Source organism: Lynx rufus, unplaced genomic scaffold (genome assembly GCF_022079265.1).
Source record: "Lynx rufus isolate CCGP_SWC_20201006 ecotype Redwood Valley unplaced genomic scaffold, mLynRuf1.p SCAF_16, whole genome shotgun sequence".
Classification (NCBI taxonomy): Eukaryota; Metazoa; Chordata; class Mammalia; order Carnivora; family Felidae; genus Lynx; species Lynx rufus.
The window spans coordinates 12,624,645-12,642,775 of NW_025814830.1; the positions used below are offsets into that span (position 1 = coordinate 12,624,645).

At 38.5% G+C, this 18,131-nt stretch overlaps 1 protein-coding gene across 1 annotated transcript in view; it reads right to left on the bottom strand.

The window, feature by feature from the left end:
* The window catches only part of LOC124511190 (zinc finger protein 850-like), a 145,592-nt gene extending 128,171 nt beyond the window's left edge, over positions 1 to 17,421 (bottom strand). The window contains 3 exon segments of the mRNA XM_047078186.1: positions 2 to 80; positions 7,046 to 7,050; positions 15,809 to 17,421. Coding sequence (XP_046934142.1) covers positions 2 to 80; positions 7,046 to 7,050; positions 15,809 to 17,309 — 1,585 coding nt within the window. The 5' untranslated portion in view covers positions 17,310 to 17,421.
* Between the last annotated feature and the right edge of the window lie 710 nt (positions 17,422 to 18,131).

Consider the following 18,131-nt stretch of genomic DNA (forward strand, 5'->3'; position numbering starts at 1 on the left):
CCAGTGTGAATTCTCTGATGCAGAGTAATGGCTGGTTTGCTACTAAAGGCTTTTCCATATAACATACATTGATAAGTTTTCTCATTGGCAAGAAGTATCTGATGATAAATAAGGTCTGAGGAATGATTAAAAAAAAAAATCCCACTTTCCTTAGCTAGACAGGGTTCCTCACATGTGTAAACTCTCTGATGTGATAGAAATATTGAAAGGCTTTTCCACATTCTTTACCCTCATAGATTTTCTCCTCAGTATAAATGCTCTGGTGGACACAGTCTAAGACTCTACCACATTCCTTATGTTCACAGTTTTCATTAATAAACATGATCTGATGCTGAAAATGTTTTGAACCCCTACTAATGGCCCTCCCATATTCCTTATGGTTCCTGAATTTCTTACCAGTATCAATTCTCTGATGTGTAGTTAGTTGGAAGTCACATACAAAACCTTTCTCATAGTTCTTGCATTCCCAGGCTTTGTCTTCAATATAAGTTTTTTTGATATGGAGTAAGAGATGGGTGCTGACTGAAAGTGTATACATTTTCATAGTTGAAAATAACTTGATTAAAAATTTTCTCACAAGATCCTTGTTTTTCATCAGTTTTTCTTTTCATTCCCAGTCATTTCTATAACAGGAACACTCAAGTTCATGTTTTGTAAGACTTTCCAATATAAACTATTGGGGTGATTCTATTTCATAAACTTCCTCCTTCAGAGATAATTCCTTGGTTTACACCTAGATTCGTGGTCTGAAAGAAAGCGTAATAGAAAACATTTGCTTCCCCCCCCCCCCCGGGAAGAAATGAAACTTTTATGGTATAAATAGGGAAATTAAATTAAAATTAATGTATATGAGATGTGAATGATTTATACAGTGATCAAATACACTCTTGGAATTTGATAAATGCACAAAGCACGTGAATTGATAGGAAGTCATACGGGATCATGAGATAACTAGGAAATTTTAAATGAATAGTTTTCAATTTTTGACACAAATTAAAACTACACAGATAATATTTTGCAACTGTCCAAATGGCAAAAGTCTAAGTGTTTGACAGCATATTCTTTCAGGAAGCTATGGAGAAATGGACTCTCTCACTCATTACTAGCTGGATGACAAAATGGTACGCCCCCCCTTGTGGGGGAGAATTCAGCAACATTTAGCCAAATTATATACTTACTTATCCTTTTCTAAACCAACAATATGAGTGACATGACTCAACTCTAAACATATAGTGACATAAATTTTAGAAGATTTACTCACAATGCCCTTCAGTGCAGCACAATTTATAATAGCAATGACTGGAACTAACTCAAATGTCCATCCTTAGGTAACTGGTTGAAAAAACTATGGTGCATCTACTAAGTGGAGTATATTTTCCAACCGTAAAAAGGAATGATGAAAATCTTCAGACCTCCCTGAAGTTATCTCCCGAATATATTGTTAAGTGAAAAAAGGAAGGTGGACTAAATTGTATATAGTATGCTGCCGTGAAAGTAAGAAAGGGAGATTTTTAAGATATACACATTGCTTTTATTTAGGAAAAAAATGGAAAGGTAAAGTCTTGCTGGGGGGGGGAGTGTGTAGGTGGGGGGTGCAGAACAGTGTGGAACAGACTGGGATAAAAGCTAGACTTCCCTGAATATACCCTATTTTATGGATTTGCCATTGAAATCTTGGAAATATTCCATATAATTATTTTAAAATGGAATTTTACATTTTTTTCAACATTTATATATTTTTGGGACAGAGAGAGAGAGCATGAACAGGCGAGGGGCAGAGAGAGAAGGAGACACAGAATCGGAAACAGGCTCCAGGCTCTGAGCCATCAGCCCAGAGCCTGATGCGGGGCTCGAACTCACGGACCACGAGATCGTGACCTGGCTGAAGTCGGACGCTTAACTGACTGCGCCACCCAGGCGCTCCTGGAATTTTACGTTTTAAAATGCTTATTTATTCGGGGACAGAGGACACATGCACAAGCAGGGGAGGAACAGAGGAAGAGGGAGAAAGAGAATCCTAAGCAGCCTCCATGTCCAGTGTGGAGGCTGATGTGGGACTCAATACCACAACCGGGAGAGCATGACCTGAGACAAAATTAAAGGTCAGATGTTTAACTGACTGAGCCACCCAGATGGCTCCAAATTGAATTTTACAAAGACACCTCCAACTACCAAAAGCAAATTAGACAAATGATTTTAGTTTTATAATCAATTTTGGCATAATCAGAGTAGAACTATTGGTGATCATTTTAAAACTCAGTAATCTATCTGTGTATCACCAGTGGATCACAACCCATACTTCTAACAAAGAAGCAAGGATGTGAGAACCTTCATGACTAGATACCAAGATGTGTACCACATTTAGTCTCATTTCAAACCACACAGTGAAGGGAAAAACAGTAGCTGTAATTGGGCACATAAGGGGCCCTGAAGGTACTTGCAATGTTCTATTTCTTAAACTACATAGTAGCAAGATGGGTCTTCACTGTGTTATTACTCAGACTGTGCAACTTGGTTTCAAAAATTTTATATGTATGAAAATGTTATGGGGTTGAATTGTGTCCACTACAAATTCATACGTTGATCTCCTTACCACCTACCCCCCTGTACTTCAGAATGTGACCATTGTGAAAACAAAGTCATTGTAAATAGAATTAATTAAATTAAGACGAGATCATAATGGAGTAGGATGAGCCCCTAATGTAATATGACTAGTGTCCTTGCGAAGGGAATCTGGTAACACACACACACACACACACACACACACACACACACACACACACAGAGACAGAGAGACAGAGAGAGAGAGAGAACATGTGAAGCTGAAGGCAAAGATCAAGGTAATGCAGGAAAAGAAAAAGAATGCCAAAGATTGCCAGCAAGCCAATGGAAGCTAGGAGAGAAGCACAGAAAAGATTCTCTTTCACAACCCTGGCAAACAAATACAACATATTTCCCTAAAATCTTTAAAAAGGTTTTTTAAAAGGAAAAAGATCTTTAAATACATTTTTTGTACCAAAAAGTAAGTGAACACTTAAAAAATTATGTTAGCATGTCAGAAAGACTCAGAGCTAGCTTGAAGAGGCTCTGACTTGCCAAACCTGGGATGGTTTAAGCACTAAAAAATTAATGAATTATAAACCATTGCAAAGAGTACAAATCCAGGAGTCCACATCAGTGAGGAATAGAAACCAAAATAAATCTGATAGCTAGACAAATAGTGAAGATATTTCCATACAATAGAAAACAGACTGAGAAATACAGAGGGAGTGCTGGAACTGAAAAATGACTGGGGCGCCTGGGTGGCTCAGTTGGTTGAGCATCTGACTTTGGCTCAGGTCATGATCTCACGGTCCGTGAGTTCGAGCCCCACGTCGGGCTCTGTGCTGACAGCTCAAAGCCTGGAGCCTGTTTCAGAATATGTGTCTCCCTCTCTCTCTGAACCTCCCCCATTCATGCTCTCTCTCTCTCTGTCTCAAAACTCAATAAAGGTTAAAAATAAATGACTATAGTGCAACCCTCATAGTTAAGACTGGTATGAGCAAGAACCATCAATGATGTTAAATCTAGTGGTGGGGGGCATTTGATGAGGAATACAATTTTCATGGTGCCTTCCCATAGATGACTTCTTAGTTGCAGGAAAAAATAAAAACTATACAATAGAGAAGGTGGAGAGTATCGAAGCCAGGTAATCAAAATTAACATTATCAATGAGGGTCAGAAGCAAATCATATACTTTTAGATATGATGCCCTAAGAGGGACAAAATATCACATCTTTCGTACCCTGGCAGGAGAAACATAACTTGAACTTAATCATGAGATAATACAGAAAACCTAAATGAAGACCATTCTATTAAAATAAAGAAAGCGAGGCTCCTGGGTGGCTCAGTTGGTTAAGCATCCAACTCTTGATTTTGGCTCAGGTTATGATTTCACAGTTGATGAGATCAAGCCCTGGGTTGAGTTCTGTGCTGCTCTTTATCCCAAATACTCTCTACAGAGGTGACTGCAATCACTCCCAATGCACGAGCTATCACATCTCTGTAGGGGCTGCAATGGACTGAATGTTTATATTCCCCCCAAATTCATATATTAAAATTCTAACCCCTCAGGTGACAGTATTAGGAGGGGGGGCTTTGGAAGGTGATTAGGTAGGTAATGCAGGCAGAACTCTTATGAATGGGATTAGTGTCCTTATAAAGGAGACCCCAGAGAGATCACCCTTCTGCTCAGGTTACAGTGAGATGATCAACTATGAGGAAGTAGACTCTCATCAGACACTAGATCTGTAGGCGCCTTGATCCTGAACTTCCCAGTCTCTGGAACTGTGAGAAATAAATTTGTGTTCATAAGCCACCAAGTCTCTGGTACTTTGTTATAGCAGCCCAAATGAAGTAAGACAGGGGCTTTTCACTTTCCCATCATTAGCCCTTTCTTCTGACTTCCCTATTTAACCCCTCTTGTAGTAGATTCTACTTTAAAAAATATTATTTATGGACTTATTCATAGGTTCCTTAGTCCATAAACTTCTTAATAGCTTATAAGTCTTATAACCTTTCCATCACTTAATAATGCATCTTATGCAAATTATAAAATCAGTAACTGTTGATTAGAAGAATAAATGAATAAATACACACACAATAATGAAGTAAAAAGAAAACTGTTTCAGGGAAGAGAAGTCTCAAAAATTTTAAGAGATACTGATACACAAATCTAAATGCAAAAGAAAATGGGGAATTGTATTAGAATTGTATACAAAATAGGGGCGCCTGGGTGGCTCAGTCTGTTAAGCGGCCGACTTCAGCTCAGGTCACGATCTCGCGGTCCGTGAGTTCGAGCCCCGCGTCGGGCTCTGGGCTGATGGCTCAGAGCCTGGAGCCTGCTTCCCATTCTGTGTCTCCCTCTCTCTCTGCCCCTCCCCCATTCATGCTCTGTCTCTCTCTGTCTCAAAAATAAATAAACGTTAAAAAAAATTAAAAAAAAAATTAAAAAAAAAAGAATTGTATACAAAATAAATGTAGAAATTGGTCACTGAAAAGGTACAAGGATTATACTTCCCACTTTGAAATGGGAAGGAAGCATGAAAGAGAATCATAGAAAGTGAGAGTTGGAGGTAAAGGTAAGGGACATTTGGACAGCTTGGTGCACAGGTCTTACTTTTCTTTACAGGTTTTGACTGTTGACTAAAACTTCCCAGAAAATATCTCGGAGAGGTCTTTCCTCTGTAAACAGCTGGGTTACATCCTTCAATGCCCTCTCCTTGCCTGACTATCCCACACTTACCTGGAGCAGGTCCCATGTCAGCTTTCTGCCAATCATCCAGGGTTCTTTCCCTTGCCCCAGTATGGATACCATATCTGGCTTAGAAATGGAGAGAGAAACGGTATATAGTTTTGCTATGGGAAGCCCAGAATTCAAAACTAAAGAGGAAAGGTCATTATTTAGAGAAGATGGGGCTTCAGTCTCAGCTTCAATAGAGCTGCACATTTTCAACTCTATAAAACTCAAGCTATCTCTTTGGGAACAGGGAAATGGAATATATAAGATATCTGAAAGGAGCTGAGAAATTCACAGTGAGAGGATCAAATATTCCAGAGGAAGACTGAATTTTTAGAGATAGGTTTGCTTACCAACTGAGATAAGGTTGTTATAGTTTTCCAAAATCACATTTCTGACACATCCCTCTGATCAAAATCAAGGCATTCCCACTCCTCCTGAGTCAAGTCTATAGATACATCCTTAAACACCAATCCCCGAAAAAACAAATCAGTGTATTAAGGTTATAATAAAAGTAGATGCTTTAATTCATTTATTTTTAATGAACTTTTTAAATAAGTTTATTTATTTTGAGAGGGGGGAGAGGCAAACAGAGGAGACAGAGAGAGAATCCCAAGCAGGCTCCCCACTGTCATTGCAGAGCCCAATGTGAGGCTCACACCCACGAACCGCAAGATCATGACCTAAGCCAAAGTCAAGAGTCAGATACTTAACCATCTGGTGCCCCTAAAAACAAACGCTTTGAAATGAGAGAAAAGAAAAAGGCGAAAATATGGGTGATAAAGACAGTGTTTACAGGAAAGGATAGATAGAATAAACAGGCTGGGTCTAGATACCTGGATGTCAGTATGATTTAATTTATGTACTTAAACATTCCAGTTCCTGAAGATAGATCAAATCACCCATTCACAGTAAGATATTTACAGGATCTAACCAGGTTTGGGATGTACAAAGGCCAGCTAAGTAAAGTTTCACTATTACATGAAATAGTATAAGCATCATCTAGTCTAATAATGCCTGGTATATAATTGTCAGTAAATGGTAATTCCCTCCACCTACTGTTTACCCATTTAGCCCTAAGGAAGAAAAAGTAATCACCTTTACAAAATATCTTAGAATAAAATTTGAGAATAAAAGAGATAAAGAGAAGATTCTTAAAAAAAATGAGGACAGAAAAAACTGGTCATATATGAAATATCAGGAATCAGAAATGCAATGGGCTTCTAAATATCACTGTTAGAATCAAGAAAATGGTATAAAGCCATGTTTATAGGAGAGTTTTTCAACCTTAGCAATGTTGACAGTTGGGGCTGGATAATTCTTTGTCATGTGGGGTGCTGTCCTATGCATTATTTTTTGGATGTTTAGCATCAACTCTGACCTCCGCAGATGCTGGTAGCACTGGCTGGTCCCAGCTCTGATGACCAAAAATACCTCTAGACATTGGCAAATATCCCTGGAGGGAGTGAGGATAGCAGCAAAATTGTTCCTGGTTGAGAATCAGTTAAGAGTCTAGAGAAGAAAAGGCTCGAAATATTCACCTCCTGCATCCACGCATCTCTGCTTGGAAGTAACTGGTTGTGCTCTATAAACATAAACCAGGGCGCCTGGGTGACTTAGTTGGTTGAATGTCTGACTCTTGATTTCTGCTCAGATCATGTTCCCAGGGTCTTTGGAACCAGCCCCTGTGATGGACTCTGCACTGGCGGTGGAGCCTGCTTGGGATTCTCGCCCTCCCCCACTATGCCATTCTCACCCCGGTTGCACTCCCTCTTTCTCTAAAAGTTTTAGGGGCACCTGGGTGGCTTAGTGGGTGAAATGACCGACTTCAGCTCAGGTCATGATCTCTCAGTGAGTGAGTTTGAGCCCAGAGTCTCTTAGGGCTCTGTGCTGACACCTCAGAGCCTGGAGCCTGCTTCAGATTCTGTGTCTCCCTCTCTCTCTCTGCCCCTGCCCCACTCGTGCTCTGTCTCTTTCTCTCAAAAATAAATAAACATTAAAAAAATAAAATAAGATAAAATAAAATAAAATAAAATAAAATAAAATAAAATAAAATAAGCCTTGAAAAAAGAAAAGTAAAAGTCCTGAGCACTGGTTGCCAATCAGAGGAGGCACCTAGGCAACACAGCTGAGTAGAGGGAATGGAAGGAAATGGCTAGAAGGACCTGAAAGAGATGCTCCTACCCAGAAAAGGTCAGGATAAAGAAACCCAATGCTCACTGTGTTTCAGGAAGCAGAAAATTAGCATTACCTCCCCTGGCTTTCAGTCTTGCAGCAAATGCCCAGTCCTCTTCAAGGCTCCCCTTCTGGAAAAGGGCAGAGTCCTGACACTGCAGGGCTGGCAGCGCAACGCTGGCCTCAGTTCCCAGAACAACCCGCAAAGGGTAGTCCTATATACCCTGCTTCCCCATTGTCCGCTCTCTCCACTTCATACAAATACACTCACAGGGATGGGAGAGAGAACCGACAAATTCCGCTCCAGCAGGCTCCAGCTGCAGCAGAATGACCTCTGGGCGGCTGGCAGTGTCTGGAGACACGGACGCAAATGCCCCCTACCCCGTGCCACCTTACTCCTGAGCATTCTTCTGTCTCCCCTACACCTGGGGACAGGACTCCTGGAGACAAGACCTGCAGGAGAAAAACCCACTTCAGTTAAGACCCTGAGCTGGAGACGCGCCCCAATTCAGGCCCCATATCAAAGACCCCCTGGAGCTTCTGTCCCTGAAAAGGCCATGGCTTCCAGAAGCACAGCTGATCAGAATCAGTCCCGGTAGTCCTCACACGTGAATCAATCTCCAGATGTTAACATCCCAACTTGCTAACACCGCGTCGACAAATGCACAAACTTACCTGATATAAGGCCTCCAATCGCAAGGCTATGCTTATGTCCATTCGAGCCTGTGAGCCTTTCAGCCCCAAGAAGTCCGGCGCCAGGGTGTGAAGAAGGGATTGGAGCTCAGCAGATGCCACAGTAAACGGTCGCAACAAGGCCAAAGGCTGAAGCTCACTTTACCAAATAGCATCTTGCGCCTGCGCAACTCGGAGGCGTTTGGGAGGCCTGAACTACAATCTCCAGAATCCTTTGAGTGCACTACACCCTTGACAGCACCACCCGGACTCTAACCGCCTGTGCCTAGGGCAGACTGCCCTCCTTGGTGAACCAGCACGGTGGGGTGGGTGGGTACCCTCCAGACTGCTGTTGCTATTCAACAGCTAATATTATATAGTGACCACTACCTCAGGGGCAGAAGGGTGCCAATGCCCTTGGCTCACTTGATCCCACCTGGGGAATCATTACTCTGTTCAACAGACTTTGGAAACCAAAGTCAAAAAAGTTTAGTGACCACGAGAAAGTAGAAAAGGGTTTACAGGGGCGCCTGGGTGGCTGAGGGGGTTAAGTGTCTGACTCTTGATTTCCGCTCAGGTCATAATCTCAGTTAATGGGTTTGAGCCCCGCATTGGGCTCTATGCTGACAGCGCAGAGCCTTCTTGTGATTCTCATTCCTCTCTCTCCTCTGCTCTCGTGCTCTCTCTTTCAAAATAAATAAACATTAAAAAAAAAGAAAAGAATTGCAACCCAAGTTTGATTTTTTAAATGGTTTAAGGTTTTTGTTGATGGTATAAAATTGGTTGACTAATTTTGCATATGCTAAATAAAATTAAAAATATACAAGGTGAAAAATGAACACCTTGCGTCCTTGTCCCCAATATTGACACTCAAGATTCTCCAAGCAACCAGTGCATTCACCACTCTCACACCACAACAATATATAAGTGGGTGTTTGTGTGTGTGTGTGTGTGTGTGCGTGTGAGTTCATATGTATAGATAAATATGATAAACTTCAACAAAAATATTAGCTTGTAATATACGCTTAAAATATTTGTAACTTCAGGAGCATCTGGGTTGGTTAAGTGCCCCACTCTTGATTTGGCAGGTCATGATCTCACCATTGTGATCTCACCATGCTAGGTATGGAGCCTGCTTAAGATTTTCTCCCTCTTTCTGCCCCTCCTGCTGTACACTCTTTCTTTTTCTCTCAAAGTAAATAAAGTTTAAAGAATATTTTAATTTCATATTAATACACATACTGCATTCTTTTAATTTGCTATATAGTCCATTGAATAGATGGATGATAATTTATATAACCAATTTATTACTGTAATTGATCCTCACTCCCTACCTCCCACCCTCTTCTTTTGCTATTACACCAGTGCCAAAAAATATATTCTTGTTTCTTATGGATATGTTGAAAACAGCTGTTACATAAATTTCTCCATAAATTCTAGGGATATATGTACCTGTGTTTTAAGTTTTGATAGGTATTTGCTACTGCCCTCCTTTAGGTTATGCCAATTTAGCTGTCCAACAGCAACATGTATAGATCACCATGTTCCTAACTCTGCGGCTAAAAGATCAGATACCAAATTTATTTTGTCAATCTGATAGGTGAAAACTACATTTCTAAATGATATCTATCATATTGGCACAGGAGATAAAAATCTTTCCAAAGGAGCAAAATTCCTTTGCAGTGTCTCTTATGTGACGTACTTTTTCATACACACTTGTTTTGTTAGATCGTTGTTTATATCTTCTCTTAGTGATTTGTATTCCCTATTTTTGTTATTAAGCAATATAGACAGTTTTCTGTTTAAAAAATGTACCGGTTTAGGAATTATATTTTTTCAATAGTGTTTCAAATATTTTGCCGTGAAAAAGTAGACAAATATATTAGCCTACAATGACTTCATGGTTTTGAGTTAATTTCACATTATTATTTTCTTCCATGGTTTTATCTTATATTTTTTGTTCAATTCTTAAGTCAATTCTTAATCCATATCTTTGATGCATTTGCATTTTATTTTGCTTTGAGCGTGGCATTAGGGATCCAATTTTTTTTCTCTCTCCCAGGTGGCTGTCCAATTACATAAGGCCATTTACTGTATAATCTATGTTTACAGACATGTCCATATTTTACACATGTCCTATAAATTGGTATATTCTCTAATATGACCACAATAAATACACTTAGGAAATTTAACAATGGATCACACAATATCATGATCTAACATATGGTACAATTCAAATTTCTCCCAATTACCCCGGCAATTATTTTATTTTACTTTAAGTTTAATTTATGTATTTTAAGTGATCTCTACACCCAATGTGGGGCTCAAACTCATGAACCCAAGATCAAGAGTTGCATGGTGTACTGACTGAGCCAGCCAGGCAACACCCCTCCCCCCAACAATGATTTTAAAACTTCTTTTTAAATCCAGGATTCAAAGGTCATGCATTTAGTTGGCATATCTTATTAGTCTGCTTTGACTTAGAACAGTTCACAGATCTCTTGTATCTCAAAAATTTCAAATTTTTGGTACCTAGACTGCTTTTCTTGCCCAGAATGTCCTCCTACATATTTAGGAAAATTATTTCCCCTTGTTTAACTTTGGGCTAAATATTTTTTGAAAGAATACATGGGTGATATTGTATCTTTCTTAATGTATCCTATCAGGGGCCACTTTGTCAGTTCTTCCCATTCCTAATGTTAATTTATTACCCTAAGAACTATAGTCAACAGTCTTATCTACTGAAAACTATATTTTCTTTTTATTTTTGAGTAAACTATGGAGTGATGCTTCAGACTGTTTGAATAAATATGGATACAAATTTGTCCTATCTTTTCCATATGGCTATTAAAAGCATTTGTTGGGGCACCTGGGTGGCTCAGTCGGTTGAGCGTCCAACTTCTGCTGGGTCATGATGTCTCAATTCGTGAGTTCGAGCCCCACGTTGGGCTCTGGGCTGACAGCTCAGAGCCTGGAGCCTGCCTCGGATTCTGTGTCTCCCTCTCTCTTTGCCCCTCCCCACTTGTGCTTTCTCTATCAAAAATAAATAAAATATTAAAAAATTTAGGGGTGCCTGAGTGGCTCAATCGGTTAAGCATCCGACTTCGGCTCAGGTCATGATCTCACAGTTCGTGAGTTCGAGCCCCACGTTGGGCTCTGGGCTGACAGCTCAGAGCCTGGAGCCCGCTTCAGATTCTGTGTCTCCCTCTCTCTGCCCCTCCGCTGCTTGCACTCTGTCTCTCATACTGTCTCAAAAACAAACATTTTTTTAAAAATTTGAAAAATAAAGCATTTGTTGAAAAATCTAAATGCAACCAATGTATATATATGAACTAATACATTCAAATCTTCAAGATTTGTAACAATTCAAAGGATATTAAATGATCCAAAACGGCTTCATTATCATATACTATCTTTCCTATGTATTTGGATCTATAGCTGAACTTTTATTTTTTTTTTAAATTTTTTTTCAACGTTTATTTATTTTGGGGACAGAGAGAGACAGAGCATGAAAGGGGGAGGGGCAGAGAGAGAGGGAGACACAGAATCGGAAACAGGCTCCAGGCTCTGAGCCATCAGCCCAGAGCCCAACGCGGGGCTCGAACTCACGGACTGCGAGATCGTGACCTGGCTGAAGTCGGATGCTTAACCGACTGCGCCACCCAGGCGCCCCTATAGCTGAACTTTTAAGTAGTTCTAGTGACCCATTACATTTTTGCTGAAGCTATACTCTTAGTTATTAGAGTTATATCTTAATAGTTGATGGTTCTACTTATCCAATTCCTCTCCTCCTCCTTCAGAATTTTACTGGTTATTTTTCCATTTAGACTCTAGAACTAGCTCATGGTGTGCCTGGGTGGCTCAGTCAGCTAAGCGTCCAACTCCTGATTTCGGCTGAGGTCATGACCTCATGGATCACAAGATCCAGCCCTGCATGGGGTACTGTGCTGACAGTGCAAAGCCTGCTTGGAATCTCTCCCTCTCTCTCTGTCCCTCCCCTGCTCTCTCGCTCTCTCTCAAAAATGAATAAACTTTTTGAAAAAATAGAATTAGCTCAAATGTTTTAAAAAATTCCTGGGTATTTTTAATTGATATTGCATCACATTTGTAACCTAAGGAATTGTGATTTCTTAATGATATTAGTACTGCAATCCCAGATGTTATATCCATTGATTTTTCCATCTTCTGATTGCTTTGGTAATTTTTATTTTTTCCATAATGATTATGGATATTTCTATTTTTTTTAAATATAATTTATTGTCAAACTGGTTTCCATTCAACACCCTGTGCTCATCCCAAAAAGTGCCCTCCTCCCTGTCCATCACCCACTTTCCCCTCCCCCCCACCCCCCATCTACCCTTAGTTTGTTCTCAGTCTTTAAGAGTCTCTTATGGTCTGCCTCCCTCCCTCTCTGTAACTTTTTTTTTTCCCTTTTCCCTCCCCCATGGTCTTCTGTTAAGTTTCTCAAGATCCACATCTGAGTGACAATATATGGTATTGGTGTTTCTTTTGGATATTTCTACTTAAGCCATGCCCTGACACATACCCATGAAAATTTTGAGATAATAAATGTGTGTTGCTTTAAGCTGCCAACATTGTGGCAATTTGTTATGCAGCAATAGAAAACGAATAAACCCTATTAGTGGTCATCCTTCCAAGTAGAAGGTGTTGATTCTAGTTCACAGTTGTTCCCAAATCCTCAGAACCACCTATATCATACCTCCTCAGAGATATCAGCACTAGCCAAGCTAAACCCCACTCTTAAGGCAGTCTGAATCCCAGATACATGGAAATTTCCTCTGTGTTCCTGTGGCATCTGTACCAGATTTTAAGTATTAATTATTGCAATACATGTCTAGATTTAGAGCTGTAAGTTCTGTAATTTTGCCCTCCTCCCACATGTTTTGCTGTGTAGGATACTCAGTGTCCTTTATGTTCAAAGAAATTCTATTTTGTCAGTATTTCACCCTTAGCCAAATGTTGGTTTAAACATGCATTGGATCAAGAGTCAGATGTTCCTAAAATCCAATATTATTTTTTAATCACCCAGATAATGTGGGCAATAATATTATCAGCAATGTTTCATGCTGATATAAATTTTAGGATTCAACATAAGAGGTTGAATTAAAGGCATTATTTATTATATTTTTATGGTTCTTTTCTTCAGGATGGATGCATCTTGCGACCAAGGAGGAATGATGATGACTTCACTATATTCACTAGAGGTTTAAGATTTTTCTCCAATATTAAACTTAGGCAAATATACACCATAGTTTAGAGTGTTTTCATAAAAAAATAGCCAAAGGAAAAAATAATTTTGACAATGGATTATATTTACTGAGTATGTTACAGCCTTAATTATAAATATTTGTGTAAATTAACTCATTTGATCCTTACCAAACCCAAGTATGCTAGTGAATATAGCCATGCCCACTTTACATAAAGTATACTAATACATATAAATATGGTTTTTTTTTCAACGTTTATTTATTTTTGGGACAGAGAGAGACAGAGCATGAACGGGGGAGGGGCAGAGAGAGAGGGAGACACAGAATCGGAAACAGGCTCCAGGCTCTGAGCCATCAGCCCAGAGCCTGACGCGGGGCTCGAACTCACGGACCGCGAGATCGTGACCTGGCTGAAGTCGGACGCTTAACTGACTGCGCCACCCAGGCGCCCCCATATAAATATGTTTTTAATATAAATACATTGAAATGGAAATAATTAAAAAAAACTTAAAATGTCCCCACATTACATTTGGGCAAAATCATTAGGAAAAACTCTGCAAGGATAAGTAACATGGAGGGGAAGAGAGAAAAGTAGCATAGCATAGTATGGTCAAAAGGGAAGCCAGCTTACTCTGTCATGTTAGGGGCACCTGGGTGGCTCAGTTGGTTAAGTGTCCGACTTCAGCTCAGGTCATGATCTCACACTCCGTGAGTTTGAGCCCCACGTTGGGCTCTGGGCTGACAGTTCAGAGCCTGGAGCCTGCTTCAGATTCTGTGTCTCCCTCTCTCTCTCTCTGCTCCTCCCCCACTTGCACTATCTCTCTCATTCTTAAAAATAAACATTAAAAAAATTAAAATATGTACATGTTAAAAGGTATGCATGGATTATTTCAACAATGAAAAGCAGACAAGCAAATACAATGGGCCAAGTAGGATGCTACATGTGACATTCCTTATAAACACAAAAAGTGGAGTTAATCACAGTATTTAGCCATAGATGTTTGGTAAAAATGATGGTACAGTCATATATATTAACATTATTAATACACTTAATCACATGGAATGTTCTGTATGACATATCTTGTCATTAAAAAGGCAATTTATGAGACAATTTGAGTAATGTGATTATATTTGCTTTTAAAAATTTATGAAAAGATCTGTTCCAACAATGTGACAGTAGCTATAGTCCCTTGGGAGGATGAAAGGTAAATTTATTGGCTTCTTTGTAGAGTTAAAAAATTTAGAAAAAATTATCACAACAAAATATCACTTTTATAAAATAAAAATATTAATTTATATATACAAATAATGATATCATTTTATCAATATTAAAATATATATCTTAAAGTGATGATATTTTAAATAAAATGGTACAGATGTAGAGATATGCAGGTAAAAATTTATTCTAAAAAGATCAATTGAAGAGTTCCCAAATTGGATGTTGGGGTATAAAAAGACTGTCATTAAATACAAGCTTATAACACTAAAAATATAAAATATCATGAAACTGTGCATAAATAGCATCAAGAAATAGGTACTGAATAAGTTGCACTGGAATAAGAATTTTGGTGATGGAGTGCCTGGGTTGCTCAGTCAGTTAAGCGTCTGACTTTGGCTCAGGTCATGATCTCACAGCTCATGAGTTCAAGCTCTGCTTTGGATTCTGTGCTGACAGCTCAGAGCCTGGAGCCTGCTTCAGATTCCATCTCTCTCTGTCTCTCTCTGCCCCTCCCCCACTCGCACTCTATCTCTCTCTCTCAAAAATAAACATTTTAAAAATTAAAAAAAAAAGAATTTTGGCGAGAACAAAATAAATTCAAATTTTTAATGTACAACTTATAATAATATAGTATTTTAGCTATGCATAAACTAAACAAATTATAGCTATATAAAAAACAAAGTTGATTTAATGTATTTTAAAATATGAAAAAATACAACAAAAAAGATTTTTTACCTTCTCCACTCAAGATTAGAAAGTTTTAAAAATTGGGGCACCTGGGTGGCTCAGTTGGTTAAGTGTCCAACTTCAGCTCAGTTCATAATCTCACAGTTCATAGGTTTAAGCCCCACATCAAGCTGTGCTGACAGCTCAGAGCCTGGAGCCTGCTTCGGATTCTGTGTCCCTCTCTCTCTCTTGCCCCTCCCCTGCTCATGTTCTGTCTCTGTCCCTCTCTATCAAAAATAAACAAACATTAAAAAAAATTAAAATAAACAACAAAGTTTTTAAAACTTAGAAAGGAATGAGTTGTTGATAGAGGCCTTCCAATATTCATTTTATTCTTATGGTAGTTAAACTGTGAAACACATAAGTCATTCTCATATCAATTATATTTCTACATTTTCTCACCAATAAATTCTTGGGATTTCTCCTATTATGTTTCTAGGGTTTATCTTCCATGCCATGTTACCTAAAAGATATGCTTAAATACAAAGCTTCCTTTATACTATTTCTTACTATTATGAACTTTTTGATGGCGATTAAGATTTGAACCTCTTGCAAAAGCCTTCCCACATTTCTTACACTCATAGGGTTTCTCACCAGTATGAATCCTTTGATGCAGAATAAGGTCTGAAGAACGAAGAAAAGCTTTCCCACATTTGTTACAAGTATATGGTTTATCACTAGTATGGATTCGCTGATGCCGGGCCAGGTATGTTGCACAAGTAAAAACTTTCCCACATTCATTACATTCCCAGACTTTCTCACCTGTGTGAATTTTCTGATGTTGTATAAGTATTGAGTCTCTACTCAAGATCTTTCCACATTCTTTACATTCATATAGTTTCTCATCAGCATGAATTAACTTGTGTCGAGAAAGTTCTGATGAACGACGAAAGGCCCTTCCACATTCCTTACATTTGTAGGGTTTCTCACCAGTATGAATCCTCTGATGTTGAGTAAGATCTGAAGACTGACGAAAGGCTTTTCCACATTCCTTACATAAATATGGTTTCTCACCTGAGTGAATTCTCTGATGTGCTATAAGTATTGAGCCAGTACTAAAAGCTCTTCCACATTCCTTACATTTGTAGGGTTTCTCACCGGTATGAATCCTCTGATGCCGAATAAAGGCCGAAACATTACTAAATGCCCTAACACAATACTTACATTTGTAAGGTTTCTCACCAGTATGAATTCTTTGGTGTTGAGTAAGGTATGAGGAATGACGAAAGGCTTTTCCACATTCTTTACATTCATTGGGTTTCTCACCTGTGTGAATCCTTTGATGTACTCTAAATATTGAACTTGTACTAAAAGCCTTTCCACATTCATTACACTCATAGGGTTTTTCACCAGTGTGAATTCTCTGATGGCGAATAAAGGCTGTACCATTATTAAATTGTCTAACACAGTACTTACATTGAAAGGGTTCCTCACTTGTATGAATGCTATGATGTAGAAAAAACTGTGAAGCATTAGTAAAGGCCTTCCCACTTTCTTTAAATTCATTAGATTTCTCCTTAGTAAAAATTATCTGATGTTGTATTAAGTGTGGGCCACTATTCAAAGACTTCATACATTCCTCACATTCATAGGATCTCACACCAATATGCACTGTATGATGTGAACTAAGTTTTGAAGTTCTACCAAGGGCCCTCCCATATTCCTCATAGTCATAAAATTTCTTGGCTGTATGACTTTCTTGATGTGTAGTAAGTTTTGAGTCCTGTTCATAGGCATTCTTATATTTTTTGCATTCATAAGATTTCTCTTTGGTATTAAATGTTTGATGTAGAGAGAGAGATGTATGCTGAATGAAAGGGGACATGTCTTCAGAGGTACACGAGACTTGGCCAAAATGTTTTTCCTGAGATCCTTGTTTAAGTCCATGCTTAGTAAATCCTTCCATTATAACCCATTGATGTGAATTTATTTTATAGTTATCCTTTTTCAGACATAATTTCTTGCTCTCACACCTAGATTTATATTCTGAAAGAAACCACAAATAAGACATTCACTTTTTTTGGTGGTGGTGGGGATAGACACAAAACTTAGAAAAGGCAGAATTACATTGACATTAATCTATAAATGTAAATATAAATTATAGTTCTTATATGGTGGTACAATTTGAGAGATAAAGTATAGAAATTGAAAAGTGATACAGGAAGGCATGGGGGAAAGGGATCAGAAAAAGATTAAGTCAATGATTCTTAAAGTTTGGAATAAGTTCAAAGTATTCTTCGGCAAAAACCCAAAAGTCTGATAACCTAGTCTAGGTTATTTAATAGGCAAGTAACTTCTCTCACACATTCAGTGTAGCAAATATCATAGGAGGATATTTGCCAGTTTCTAGCTAAAATTATTAAGTATTTATCCTTTGAGCAATCCCAGTTCTAGGAACCCAAACATAATTTTAGGAAAGAATCTGAAGAGATTTATGCAGAAAGTTATCCACCACAGAACTATTTGTAAGAGCAACTGACTATAACCAATCCAAATATCCACCAACTTGATACTACTTGAACTCACTGTAGTGTATGCACACAGTAGAGTTCTATGTAATTGTATAAAGAAATAAGAAGTATCTATATATTCCTATTGAATGATCTTCATCACTTTTTTAAGTTAAAGAACAAGGTGGAGTAAACTGTATCTAGGGTATGCTGCTACCATTTATGTAAGAAAGAGGATATATAAAGATATGTGCATAGATGCTCACATTAAACAAAACAGAGAAAGGATAAATCATGAAGTTTATACAAGATATACTATGGTGGGGGAATAAAAAAATGGGAGGGGTAAATTCAAATATATAACACAAATGTAGTAGAAATTG